Below are 14,099 nucleotides of genomic sequence, written 5' to 3' on the forward strand. Positions count from 1 at the left end.
ATCTACAGTAAACACTCGCTCAGCCTAAGAGTCCATGTGGGGCATCTACATGGCGAGAGCCCATTACTTGCTCTGAAGTGGCAGCAGAATATCAGAGCACTCAGATGGCAGGCAAGAAGCTTGGCTGAGGCACCAAAGAAGGTATCCCATTCAACCCTTCCGCTCCCAGTGGAGCAGGTGGGCCTCTAGGGAGTTTGTGGGACCTTTTCGAAAGGTGTCAGTGGGTCTCCTGCCAGCTGTCAGCTCACATAAGTGACAAGGAGGATTACAAAGGGCTTAAATAGCAGAACTGTTAAGGTAAGCTGCAAATTCCAGACTTGCTCTTTTCACTTAAGAAGAAGGGCTGAAGATCTGCCCACAGCACCACCCGCACCATCCCCCCACCCCCCCCCCCACTAACTCCATCACCAGAAAATGGCTGGCGTGAAAAAGACAGGCCAGAATCCAGTACAACTAATGTCACCCCATCATTGAGCCCCAGCTGCACTCGACCCATGCTTGAATTTTGGTCCCATGCGCTGTTTGAAAATATAAGTGTCTAATTCAGCCAGCACAGTCTTTCTTTTCTTCCAGGCTTTCTCTTCTGTTTAGGTTTATTTTTTGACATTGCTTTTAATTAATTTCTAACTAATATCTATTTTTCTCTGTCTCTTTGGTCCCTCTATTTTCTTAGTTAACGAGGCTATGAAACATTAATGTGTTTGCATCATTGTTGCAGTTAAGTCAACGAAAAACTCAATTTAAAAACTGCAGACAGGAAATGCTACCTTCTTCTGTGTTAAGTTGCCACTGGATCCAGCGCCCTGACCATATCCCAGTGAGATAACTTATTGGCTATACTTTAAACGTTGAACCAGTGCCTTATCTTTATATAAGATCACAAGAGCTGCTGCAGCTGTATCATACCTTTCTATATCAATGCAAAACAGACGGTGAAGATTTACATGCTGCTTGTGGAATCTACGCTGCACAAGTATGCACTGCATTATGAGAAGTCTGTGACATACTAAGTGACACCCAATTATAAATTGTACAAGTCTCTGCATTTTCAGCAAACGCTAGGGGCAATTTTGCAAGACACCTTTCCTTGCTACAGTTGTCTATCGCTGCTCTAATGGTTATGTCACCTGTATACTGCCTGGTTATCCACAATGCTATGGAAGTGCTTCCTTTTTCTTTAATATGGTTTGAGGACTCATGTTTAAAAATGTGAAAACTGGTTCATTTGAAAGACTGAAGAGATTCCATAGATAATAAAAACAAGAAATGCTGGAAATACTCAGCAGGTCTGGCAGCATCTGTGGAGAGAGAAGCAGAGTTATCGTTTCAGGTCAGTGACCCTTCTTCAGAACTGGCAAGTATTAGAAATGCGAAAGGTTATAAGCAAATAAAGTGAGGGTGGGGCAAGAGATAACAAAGAAAAAGGTGTAGATAGGACAAGGTCACAGAATAGCTGACCAGAAGGTCATGGAGCAAAGGCAAACAATATGTTAATGGTGTGTTGAAAGGCAAAGTTAGATAGGGTGTTAATGGACTGAAAATTGAACAGCTGCAAGTACAAACATGAAAAGAAAACAGTGGGTAAGCAAACTGAACAAACTAAGATGAAATAAAATAAAATAAACACAGAAAAAAGAGAAAAAATAAATAAAAATAAAAATAAAATGGGGGGGGGGGGGCCCGTTATGCTCTGAAATTATTGAACTCAATGTTCAGTCCGGCAGGCTGTTGTGTGCCTAATCGGTAAATGAGATGCTGTTCCTTGAGCTTGCGTTGATGTTCACTGGAACACTGCAGCAATCCCAGGACAGAGATGTGAGCATGAGAGCAAGGGAGTGTGTTGAAATGGCCAGCAACCAGAAGCTCGGGGTCATGCTTTCGGACTGAGCGAAGGTGTTTCACAAAGCGGTCACTCAGTCTGCGTTTGGTCTTCCCAACGTCGAGGAGACCACATTGTGAGCAGCGAATACAGTATACTACATTGAAAGAAGTACAAGTAAATCGCTGCTTCGTGTGTGTGTGTGTGTGTGTTGGGTTAATTTAGAAGGGAACTTTCATATTTCAACCTGTGTGTTAATAAGCTTTGCATCTTTATTGAATAAGTCTTGTTTTATAATAAATTAATAATTTTGTTATTTATTGAGGAAACCTGGTTGGTGGATTTTATTCTGAAATAAAAATAGAGTATATAATTGGCCGTATCGGTAACTGGGTAAAACATTTAAATATCTGTTTTGACCCATGGAGAGGTGGAACGAGAGAAAGTGCACTCCTCCAGACTCGGTCATAACAATAAACCAAGCTGCATTATAAGACTCACCTGCTGGGGGTAATTTTGACTTTGTGCGATAGTGAGAGACAGGTGATGGTGAATTGTTATCTCTCGAATATTATTTCCTCTGAAGTTGGTGGAAATGATAATCGAGAGAGATGTAAAACAGGCTGCGTATTCGCCATCTCCCACTTCACACTATTTCCCAATGTCAAAATGATCCCCTGCTATCACACTGTACTATGAACTTTGTAATTATAATGTAACAATGCTAAACATGAGAATGCACTATACCCAGAGAATAAGCAATAATAAAACATTAACCGAGTCCCACTGTAATTAAATCTGATGCAATAATTTAGATTTAATAGATGAAAGGTAAAACTTTACCTGGCATGTGTTTTTAGATGCTGATTGTTGGCTTTTCAAGTGGCCATCCGTTTCGTACAGTTGCTCCTGAGATGAGCATTTGCTCCTTTTCCTTCGTCGGTGCTTCCTCTCAGATTCATCAGGAATATCCTCAGCTTCGCTGCTGTCCACATTCCCAAGTTCTTGAGTTTGTGCATTGTAGTTTACATCTAGTTGCCCAGCATAATGGGCGCCAGCTGGGTTGTGGTTCCTGTAGTTCAGCTCTCTTTCATCTGCCATAACCTGATCATCCGACCCTCGCATAGATATCCGTACAGAACTGGTAGAGGATGTTTCAGAGTCCGAGCACATGGTCTCCGTGTTGGTGTATTGGCCAGATGACGGTGAGGTGACTGATCGGTGCTTTCCATCGGCATTCAGCCAGTCATTGTCGTGTTGCGAATCTGTGAAGTAGGTTTCATCCAACAGTTTGCCAGAATGTTGTCTAAACTCACCGAGGGCTGAGCTCCAGCCAATGTCATCATCATTCTCATCATCTGTTCCCATCTCGTCGTAGGCAGACATGACATCTGCTTCCCGCTCCAGCGCTATAAACACTCTGCTCTTTGGCTTGGCCAGCAATCGAGGGCGGCCAATCGGTGTGCTTTGCATTGCCATCCAGTTCCCATCAGGACTGTGCAACATAGCTGAGGAACCTGCATTGCAAGTGTATTAATACAATATGAAACCACTAGCAAAGAGTTATAACAGATTGCGATGCACAGGAAAATATATTCAACAAAGCAGACCCATTATTTTTCCCTGACTTGTCTGATGACATTGCGGGATATATAGTGGTTCATCAAGCGATGCTTTCAGAATATTAAAGTATGAAACAAGAAAATGCCACCTGGCATATGAAACTCACTGCTTCCAAGAGACAGTGTGCATTTTTGCACTGTCATGGTGTCTCCCTAATTTATTTAATTTCATGGGAGAGATGGGCAACTACAAGCTTCTGACATTCCTCCCCAATTCCCCCACAAAGGAAAGTCAATTGAAAACATCCAGGATTTCAACGTTTCTTCGACAGGCTGGGGATAATTCTGATTTTGTGAGAAGAGTGTAAAGCGGGCAAGAGCAAATCAGCAGCCAGATAACATCGCTCCCGATTTTAATCTCCAAATGAATAAAAGATGGCTGCCGATTTGCTATCACCCCATGTTACACTATTGCACAAAGTCAAAATGACTCCTGTTGTTTCTTAGGATATTTTATCATGTGCCTTTACTTCATATCTTAATAAACTTCAGGTTTATTTATTTAGAGATACAGCACTGAAACAGGCCCTTCGGCCCACCGAGTCTGTGCCGACCAACAACCACCCATTTATACTAATCCTACACTAATCCCATATTTCTACCACATCCCCACCTGTCCCTATATTTCCCTACCACCTACCTATACTAGGGGCAATTTATAATGGCCAATTTACCTATCAACCTGCAAGTCTTTTGGTGGTGGGAGGAAACCGGAGCACCTGGCGAAAACCCACACGGTCACAGGGAGAGCTTGCAAACTCTGCACAGGCAGTACCCAGAATTGAACCTGGGTCGCTGGAGCTGTGAGGCTGCGGTGCTAACCACTGCGCCACTGTGCCACCCTATTGCTTTCTTTCATAACTTTTTCTAAGTAAGTTAATTAATTACGCAAAATTAATTTCCACTTACAGATACAACTTCTTCCGTTTTAATTGCCACCTAGTGCTCATACCAACAGAAAATCTCTGTGCTAACTCACCCTGATTTAAGAATATTAAAGACATTAGGAAAATAGGAACAGGAGAAGGCCATTCAACCCCTCAAGCCTGATCTTGGCTGATCAGTGTCTTAACTCCACCCACTGGCCTTGGCTCCTTAACTCTTGATACTCATATCTAACAAAAATCTATCAATCTCAATTGTGAAATTTTCAATTGACTTCCAGCCTCAACAGCTTTTTGGGGAGAGTGTTTCAGATTTCCACTAACCTTTCATCATCCTTGAACACACAAATTCTAATTTTGAGGTTATGACTCCTTGTTCTGGACTCTCTACCCTATCAAATCCTTCTATCGTCTTAAACACCTCAAGTAGATATAGAGGTTCATTATATAAAGATTACTAATTCTTGCTGGACAATGGGATTTGACTCAGTCCTGTTGAACTTTTGAAAAATAATGACTAACATAAACAAACTTAGAAAAGAGAAATGATGAAGCAAGATGCATTGCTATACTGAAACTGCTAACATTTATCTTACATTTAGGTTTCAAAAAACAGAGCCACCTGGTGTACACACTGTACATAGATTCATAGAATCTTACATCATCTTCAGAAGCCATTTGAACCATTGTGCCTATAACAGTCTCTGAAAGGGCTCTCCCATTTCTCATTTCCCTGACCTTTCACCATATCATTTTCAACCTGTCTTTTTCAAAGATTTTTCCAATCCCTTTTAAAAATTGTTATGGATTCTGCTTCCACTATTCTTCCTGTTACAGCACCCTCTGTGTGAAAGAAAATTCTCCTGACCTCCGCTCTCGTTCACTTTGGTGATGCTCTTAAATTTATTCCAGGCAACTACCAACTCACAAACCAGCTGAATAAGTTTTCCTGATGTGCTTTATCAAAACCATTCATACCTCAATCAAAATTCCTCTTAACCTTCCCTGTGCTCATGAAAAGAGCCTTAGTTTTTCTGTCACCCCAGTGTATCTTTTCTGTACACTCTTTGTCGCCAGGATGGGCTGGATTTTACAGCTTCCCCTTGTCGGGGGTCATGGCGAGGGTTGGGGGGGGGAGGGGGCGGAAAATGCCTCCGGCAGAGGCCTGCCGCAGGCCTCGACGCCAGGAAGGCCCGGCCCGATATTGCTGGCAGCTGCAAGGCCTCGTGGCGGCCCCCTGCCGCTTGGCGACAGAAGCAAAATATAAATATTTTTTAAAATGCAAATAAATGAATTAAGCACTTAGCTGCTCCCGCTGTCTGTCCCACTCCAATATAGGTGCGGCCGGTGGCCGGCACTTTCGCACCTTCGGATCTCCATCCGAAAATCTGAGGTGGAACACTCGTGGGGAGGGTGGGAGCAGGTAGGATTTTCAGTGCGGGAGGTAGGGGAGCGGGGTCAAACTAATTTCACTGCTCTAGGGGGTGGTGGGAAGGAGTAAAGTTTAAAGCTGATGTACCTTTGGGGGGGAAGATTGGGAGCAAAAGCTAAGTATTTTCGGGGAGTGGAGAGAGTAGGTAATGATTTCTATGCTTATGGGAGGGGGATGGTGGGAGAGGGTCAGGATCACTTTATTTCATTTCTCACAATTGTTACTGCTTTAAAAATTTAAATGGCAATGTAGGGCTCGAAGCCTGATGCCATTGCCGGGGACGGACTGCCCACCCCTTCACATCATTGGGGGCGGAGGAGTTGATCAGTCCCGACCATTTAAATGAGCCGCTGTGTTTAATATCGCTGCGGCTCCATGAAGTACAGCCCATGCGTGCGGGCTGCCATTGTGCGGTGGCAATGTAAAATCCTGCCTGACATCTTTCTTAAAGTAGGCTGCTCAAAATTGGGCAAAATCCCAGCAAGGATTCACTGGGCAGAATGGCCTCCTTCTATGATAAGATGACTCTACGGCTCTAGGTTCACCCTTACCTGCTTGGTTTTGTACTCTGGATCCCTATTTAAAAAGTCTTGGATCTAATTTATTTTTAACTGAAGCTTTATCAACCTGTATATTTAGCAATAACCACGTAGAGAGCTCGAAATGCAGTGAGTCAGCAAGCGGTGAAGTTGTAAATAGTATCCTGGTTTTGAACATTCAATGCAACTTCTCCTCTTCAAAGATTTAAAGAATCAAAGAGGTAAAGTATTTGTTAGCATATCTCTAGACCCAAGGTCTGAATTAAATCAATTTGGAATTGTTTAGAAAAAAAATCCAAGTTATTCAGAGGTTTTTGTTTGAGACCAGGTATTCCAGCCTTAGGGATCAATGCTGCGCCTTTCCTGACTATGTCCCACTCTAGTTTGGAGTCTTGCCTCTAATTCTTTTAAGGGATGTTGCTGGCAAGGCCAGCATTTGTTGCTCATCCCTCATTACCCTAGAACAGAGCGGCTTGCTAGGCTATTTCAGTGGGCAGTTAAGAATCAACCACATTGCTGTCGGTCTGGAGTCACATCTAGGCCAGATCAGGTAAGGATGGCAGATTTCCTTCCCTAAAGGGCATTAATGAACCAGATTTGGCTTTTACAACAACCAGTGATAGCTTCATGGCACTGTTACTGTTTCAAAGTCAGATTTTTTTGTGTGTTTTAATTAGCTGAATTTAAATTCCACTAGTCGTGGTGGGATTTGAACCCACGTCCCCAGGGCATTAGCCTGGGCCTCTGGATTTCTGGTCCAGTGACAATACCACTATGCCACTATCTCCCTCCTTATCCCTCTGTATACTCAACCTCCCTTTCTCAGCATCTTGTTTGCTCATCAACACTCTGAATGTATATTCCATGCCACTTGCTACCCACTTGTCTCGCATTCTTACTCGCCAGCCCTCAGCTTTGATCCCCCTCCAGCTTAAATGCAGTCCTAATGTTTTCTGTTTTCCAAATAGCTTTAATCCACTGCTCACTCCTGCTGTTCCCGTTTAGAATTTTCTTTACTAATTCTCTCCCTTGTGTATTTTTTTTGTCTCTTTGGCCTTTAGCCACTTTAGCCTTGTGTCACTCCCTTCCAATGGTGCATGAACAGCCCACTTCAGCACTCTTTTCACGTCCATGGTAGCTCTTCACACCTCTTTGGTCCATTGGACCACAGCGGTTGCTGACAGTGTCTGTGAACCGCAGCTTTTACTCAGTGATCAGAGACCATTCAGACAGGACAGTGTTGTTGCACAGCTGACTCTTTGACTATCTAGGGTCAGGTTTGAGTGCTGTGGATGCTCCCTTTTCTATCTGCTTCATAACCAACATCCTAAAGCCAATGCTGTGCGCAGGAACTTGGATCTCAAGCCAATGCTGAAGCACAGCCTCCCATATACCATGCTATAAGCTTTTTACCTGGCCTATCTTACACCTTATGAAAATTTATGTAAATTATATCCCGTGGCTAATTTTTGTATGTCAATTTAGTTACCCTCTAAAATAATTTTAACTCATGAAAGTATGACCTGATTGTCCCAAGATGCTAAGGTTCCACCCAATGGTTACTGTAGGGCTTTTTTCAGTTCTTCAAACGTTGATGATTGGCAGTTGACAGTTTTAGCCCAGGATACAGTAGACCTTTTTTTAAAAAACGAACTCATGTTGAGTCTCAACATATAACAGTCAAAAAAAAAGTCACTGCATTAAAAAAATAAAACTGCCAAAGTCCCAGAATGATCTTGGACAATGTGAGGTAAAAGGGTTCTCCCAATCTCACCCTGTAACTCTGGTGGAAACCCTACAGAAACATCATAAACAGCTGTTTCTGCCAATGTTCCCCCTAAGTTACGGCAGGAGATAGGGAGAAGCCTCAAGGAAATGTTACCCCTATTGTTCGCTTAACTGGCTTATGATTCCCTGATTCACATGGTGCCATAAAATCAAAAAATATAAGATCAATTTTTTAGAACAGATTTCCAGAGAGGTGCTTCAATTTCTTTGTCTTTGTCCAATTCAGGAGCCTAATACCTTAAATGCTAAATCATTATTTAGGAATTGAACATTTTGAGCTCTTAATAGATTCTGTCATTTTACTTGAAAAAAAATCCTGATTCTTTTCCTTTTTTAATTACTAAAGCAAACCATGCAAGTACTCCAGTCAGCGAGCAATTTGTGTCCAGTAATGAGCAATCACCAATGTATCAACGCCCGCACTAAATGTTCCGGGATCCAGCACTCCCCCCAAGTTGGTTAGACACCTGCATTATCCAGTAGATCCATGCTTTTCCAACTTGGCAGTGAATAGGGTCGGACTTCCATACTTTGTGAGGGCTGGAATTGCCCCTGCCTCCACATCGCCTCTGAGATAGTGGATTTAAGGTTGGCTTCAGCTAGCTCTTTAGTTAGAGTGTCTTCGCTTGTCAGTGAGAATTCAGAGCGAGATCTCTGGGAACGGAAAACAAACAGCAATGAATAGGATTGCCCGATCATTTTTCTGATCACTTATGATATTCTTTATTAACCAATGATCTATTTTGTTAATTGAGAAACCGAGGTGGGTGAATGAATGATGTCTCTGGTGCAGTTGACATCAATGTTAAAAAGCACCGTCAGGAAGATGAGGTAAATCAAAAAGGCAGTGATTTGGTGACGCCAAGCTTGGGGTTTAAAAGCCTGAGGTCTGGAGCAGAAACAATCAGTCACGTGATGCCCATCACTGTGTTTAGCACTGCACCACTGTGCCCACTTGATCAGCACCCCATCCACAATCTTCAACATTCACTCCCTCCAACACCAGTGCATCATCTACAAGGTGCATTGCAGCAACTTGCCAAGGCTCCTTTCAAACCCGTGACCTCTACCACATAGAAGAAGGACAGCAGGTGAACGGGAACACCACCATCTGCAAGTTCACTTCCAAGTCACACACCATCCTGACTTGTAAATATATCGCCACCATTCTTTCACCATCGTGGGTCAAAACCCTGGAACTTCCTCTCTAACACCACTGTGGGTGTACATGGACTGTGGGTTTATAAAAGGAGGATTATTAGATATGTGTTTGGAAAATAGATTATCTGACACAGCTATCTGAGACCGAAGACCAATTTCTGACATACCAATCATCTTATATGTCCTGGCCATAGAAATTCTACATAACTGAAGCTTATCTGATGGGCTAAGGTGTAGGAATGCTGGCTGGAGAGGCATTGAGCTATATAGGTCAGGAGGGTCTCAGGGACAGTCCCCAGATTGTGTGGAATTTGCTGATTATGGTGGGCTGTAAATGTGTTACAACTGTGCTCGGTGATCCCTGTGCTAGAGGGAAATATCTGTGAGGGATTACACTGATTACTATTCAGTGACACCCTCCTCTGCTGAGGTGTGGCTGCAGGGGTAGGTGTAAACAGTATAATAACCTGCCGACATCCACTGAGGTCCCATAGGAGGAATCGTGAGGTAGCAGGAGGCTGCCCATGAGCCGACCGTTGGAAAAAAGGGGTCAAAAATCAAAAGAAAACTTCGGAAGAAACAAGTGGCACTATTTATGACTTGTCACATCGCAGCTCTCACATGCCATATATTACAGAGCGGAAGTACACTGGTTTCCCACCTGGGGAGTTCCTAGTCTCAGTCATGCCATTTTGAGCAGGTTTTCAGTGAGGGACAGACACTTCTCCACAAGGATCACTCCTGTGCTTCCAGTGGGCAGTTAATAAGTAGCATTGGTATATGGGGCAGGATTTTAGGTTGGGACCCCAACATCTGGGTTAAATGGGGGTTACGAACCTGCACCGTGTTGGGAAACAGTCACCCAGCAGTACTTTCCCCAAATTGGCCAATCAGTGGCCAGAGGGTAGGCTCGTGGTCTAATTAAGGATGGCGGGTGGGCTCTCGAAGCTGGAGAGCCAATAGGAGGACTTCCAGCTCGGAAGGAGCAGCAGCCTCCAGCTCAGGTAAGGGAGAAAGAGGGGGTGCCTCCATCTTGAGGTGCCCTCTCTCCAACTTTTTAAACTTTTAAATCAAGAAATGGACTTAGCAGCTGGGCCACTATTGTGGAGGAGGAACCCAGGATCTAGGACCGCCTGCAGGCACAGCTGTGGCCAGGCAGGCGGGGAAAGCCTCAAAGCTTGCCTGGAATGCTGGCCCTCCCCCCCCCCATTGGTCTACCTCTGGGAGGCTGCCTCAAGCCAGCTGGCCTAGTTCCTGAAGCCTCAGGAGGTCCACAGGGTTAGGCTGAGGGTGCAGAGAAGATTTACCAGAATGGTTCCAGGGATGAGGGATTTTAGCTACAAGATTAGGTTGAAGAAGCTGGGGCTGTTTTCCTTAGAGCGGAGATGTTTGAGGGGAGATTTGATAGAGGAGTGCAAGATTTTGATAGGTTTAGATAAGGTAGACAAAGAGAAGCTGTTCCCATTAGTTAATGGTACAAGGACTGGGGGGGGACACAGATTTAAGGTTTTGGGCAAGAGATGCAGAGGGGATGTGAGGAAAAACCTTTTTACGCAGCGAGTGGTAGTGACCTGGAACTCACTGCCTAAGAGAGCAGTAGAAGTAGAGACAGTGAATGATTTCAAAAAGAAATTGGCTGGGCACTTGAGGGAAATAATCCTGCAGGGCTATGGGGATAGAGCAGGGAATGGGACTGACTGTATTACTCTACGGAGTCAGCATGGTTCCAATGGGCTGAAGGCCTCCTTCTGTGTCGTAATTACTCCACAGCATGTTTGAGCCTTCCCTGAACTGAACAAAATGTAAAACTTTTTATATTAATAAGGGACCAGCACAAAGTGCAGGCAACAAAAGTGCATTGGAATAAAAGCAAAATACTGCAGATGCTGGAAATCTGAAATAAAAACAAGAAATGCTGGAAATACTCAGGTCTGGCAGCATCAGTGGAGAGGGAAGCAGAGTTAACGTTTCAGGTCAGTGACCCTGCATCAGTCACAGACCTGAAATGTTAACTCTGCTTCCCTCGCCACAGATGCTGCCAAACCTGCTGAGTAGTTCCAGCATTTCTTGTTTTTATTTAAAATTGCATTGGACACCTTTTTTAAGCTTTTGGGCTTCTTTCACCATTTTTTACTCTAGATATTTTTGGTTTCCATCTTCAAATTCAAAAACAAACACGCTGTGTGATTTGTACATTCGCATTTGATTGGCATGTAAAATTATACAAATAAATGTAAAATAAAAATTTACAGTTTCACATTGTTACACAGCAGGCAATGTCCAGGATCACCCTGCTCGAGGCAAATATTGCAACAGCAAGTTCATTAGTGCAATAGAAAGCTACTGTATCTTAGTCGGCACTGAAAGTCTTGTTAACGATTTGGATCACAGCTTCCGCATGACAAATGACCAGTATTTTGTGCATTAGTGATGTCCAACAAAGTGATTCTAAAATGGACACTGTTCATTAACACTAGAAATATGTAAAGCACCAGAATAATGAGTGATTAGTATGCAGTGTACATGTAGCATCCATGTTGACCTTGGTGGAAGCAATATTGACATCTATTGGTATGCACTGATTCCCACACTGGACATCTGCTTCCCAGACTGCAAGCCAACAGAAAAACATGTTGTATAAGGAATCAGATACAACAATTCAGTCACAAAACTAGAAGGGTGGACTTCTTTGTTAAGAAACTCCTTGGTCTACAAATTTGACTGCACTGCGCCCCATTTTCCAAGCACTAATTGACCTACTAAGCCCCCAGTATGGTGGGCAGAAACCGTACACACATTTCTGACTGCAAGTCCGCTGCCTGCCATATTGGTAGAGGTGATAACACTGGCAGGAGTACACACCCATGACGTTCAAATTAAAGAATTAATTCAAGTTTCAATTTCCCCCCAATGCTTTGCACGGCACATGCTCAGCAGAATGTGGCGCTAATCGGCAGGAAGGTCCCCTCACCAGTGCTGTTGAAAAGGGTCGTGCAGCACTTACAGCTTAGTTGCTGCTTTATAAACTTTGGCTGCTGTTTGACTTCTGGGTGTGTTTTTTTTGATGTGCTGTAAGACTCTGGAAAGTTTACTTCGTTTACACAGAGAAAGAGAGAGAGGTTTACTGGTCTTTCACTGTTGTCGTTCCTTGCCTCAGAAAGAGTCTGGCTGCAAATATGGGTGGCTTCATAGGCTGCCTTCAGGCGTGAAGGAAGATACCACCGAACATGAGGTGCTGCCAAAAGAGGGAGCAGCAGAATATTGCATGCTGCTTGCATTGACCTTAGCTGTTGAGGGCAGTGTTCACCCGACTCCCTGCCACCAGTTTATGACCATGATCTGTTTTCAAGCTGTTCAAAGATCCTTGAACTGTTAATGAAAACCTAGAGAGCCTTTAGGTGCAGCAGCCATTTAAGAACTGCTGCACTCTCGTTCCCTGCTTAACTGCTGACAGATACTGCCTGTGCTCAACGGGAACATACAAGGAAAGCAGTTTTAAATTAGGCAACTTCCACAAATCTGGCAAAGTCTGCAGGCCATCCCATGAATGCAAGAATGCACGAGGGATGCAATTACAGCTGGATTCGCTCTGCAATTGGGAACTAGCCCGAGTACTACAAGTGCAGACATAACAGAACTGCAAACAACGCGAGTATAGTTCTGATGAAAGAGCATCAACCTAAAAGGTTAACTCGGTCTCTCTCGCCACAGATGTTGCCTGACCTGCTGAGTGTTTCCAGTATTTTTGTTTTTACTGCAAGTATAATACTCTTGATTTTGTACTTAGTGGCCATAGTAATACAACCAATAACTCTCTTTGCTTTCTCAATCGCAACCTGACACTGCTCATCAACCTTTACAACCCCCAGGTCCCTTTCTTGATCTGTTACTTTTAACAGGTGGCCCTGCACGTTATAGATATGCCTGGAGTTTCCTAGCCCAAGTGTATGACAGTGCACTGCTCGCCAGTAAATGACATGTGACACAAATACACCACTCATCTGTCGCAACTGGCCTGTAATTGATCAACATGTTCCAAAACAGCACATTCTTGTATTATTCATGAATTTAAGGCTGTTGTTTATTGAAGTCCTCCTCTAAATCACTCATTTAAAAAAATGCCTGGGTTTATCCTGAAGCTGCATGATTTTTATTAGTAATTAAAAATTAAAGTACAGGAACTGAGTGTTGCAATTCGAGTAGGTTAAAATAGGACAATACAAACAGCTGTTTTCGAGGAGTGCAGCTGAAAGATTGTCACGCACTCTGCTCCCATTTCAGATAATTACTTGCGAGTTACAATCACACATAAGATGGCCTTTACATAATGATACTTTTAAAATATCTTTCGGTTTAATTTTGTTCAGTGAGGCCCAACATGGTCTTGAGAAGTCCCTCGGGTAAATGGTTCAGAAAGAAAAAAAATATTAAAAGCTCTTTAAAGATGCTTAGACAGGTTCAAGACACGAGAAATAGCGGAGGGGAGTTTTATGGAGGTGATGTGGTCTCGGCCGCCGGTTGGAGAGCTGGTGAGAGACCAGCGTTGTCTCCTTTGGGAAAGACCTGCCAATTAAGAGCCAATCAGGCACTCGAGAGGCCACCGGCGGGACTTTCCTGGGATCAGGACCCTGGCGACAGGAAGTCCCGCTGAGAACCGCTGGCCAATCAGAGGCTGGCAGCTCTTTTGCTCGGCAGCGCCACTGGGGAGGCGGTGGCCTTTGCCGGAACGGCACCCACCGGAGGCCCAGGATCATGCAGCGACCCAGGCCAGATGTAAGTGATGGTGGAAAGGGTTTCACTGGGTGGGTGTCGTGGGGGAGGCGTGTGAAGGGTAGTCAGCAGCAAGGGCGGGAG

General features: G+C 43.9%; 1 protein-coding gene across 1 annotated transcript in view; it reads right to left on the minus strand.

Annotated features, from left to right (window-relative positions):
• The window catches only part of myripb (myosin VIIA and Rab interacting protein b), a 439,089-nt gene that overhangs the window by 56,968 nt on the left and 368,022 nt on the right, over window positions 1–14,099 (minus strand). Inside the window, exons 9-10 of the mRNA XM_068049915.1 lie at window positions 8,552–8,738; window positions 2,663–3,336 (exon numbers count right to left, since the gene is read on the minus strand). Coding sequence (XP_067906016.1) covers window positions 2,663–3,336; window positions 8,552–8,738 — 861 coding nt within the window. The remainder of the gene's footprint in view (window positions 1–2,662; window positions 3,337–8,551; window positions 8,739–14,099) is intronic.

This window comes from Heterodontus francisci, chromosome 2 (genome assembly GCF_036365525.1).
Source record: "Heterodontus francisci isolate sHetFra1 chromosome 2, sHetFra1.hap1, whole genome shotgun sequence".
In the NCBI taxonomy this organism is placed as follows: domain Eukaryota; kingdom Metazoa; phylum Chordata; class Chondrichthyes; order Heterodontiformes; family Heterodontidae; genus Heterodontus; species Heterodontus francisci.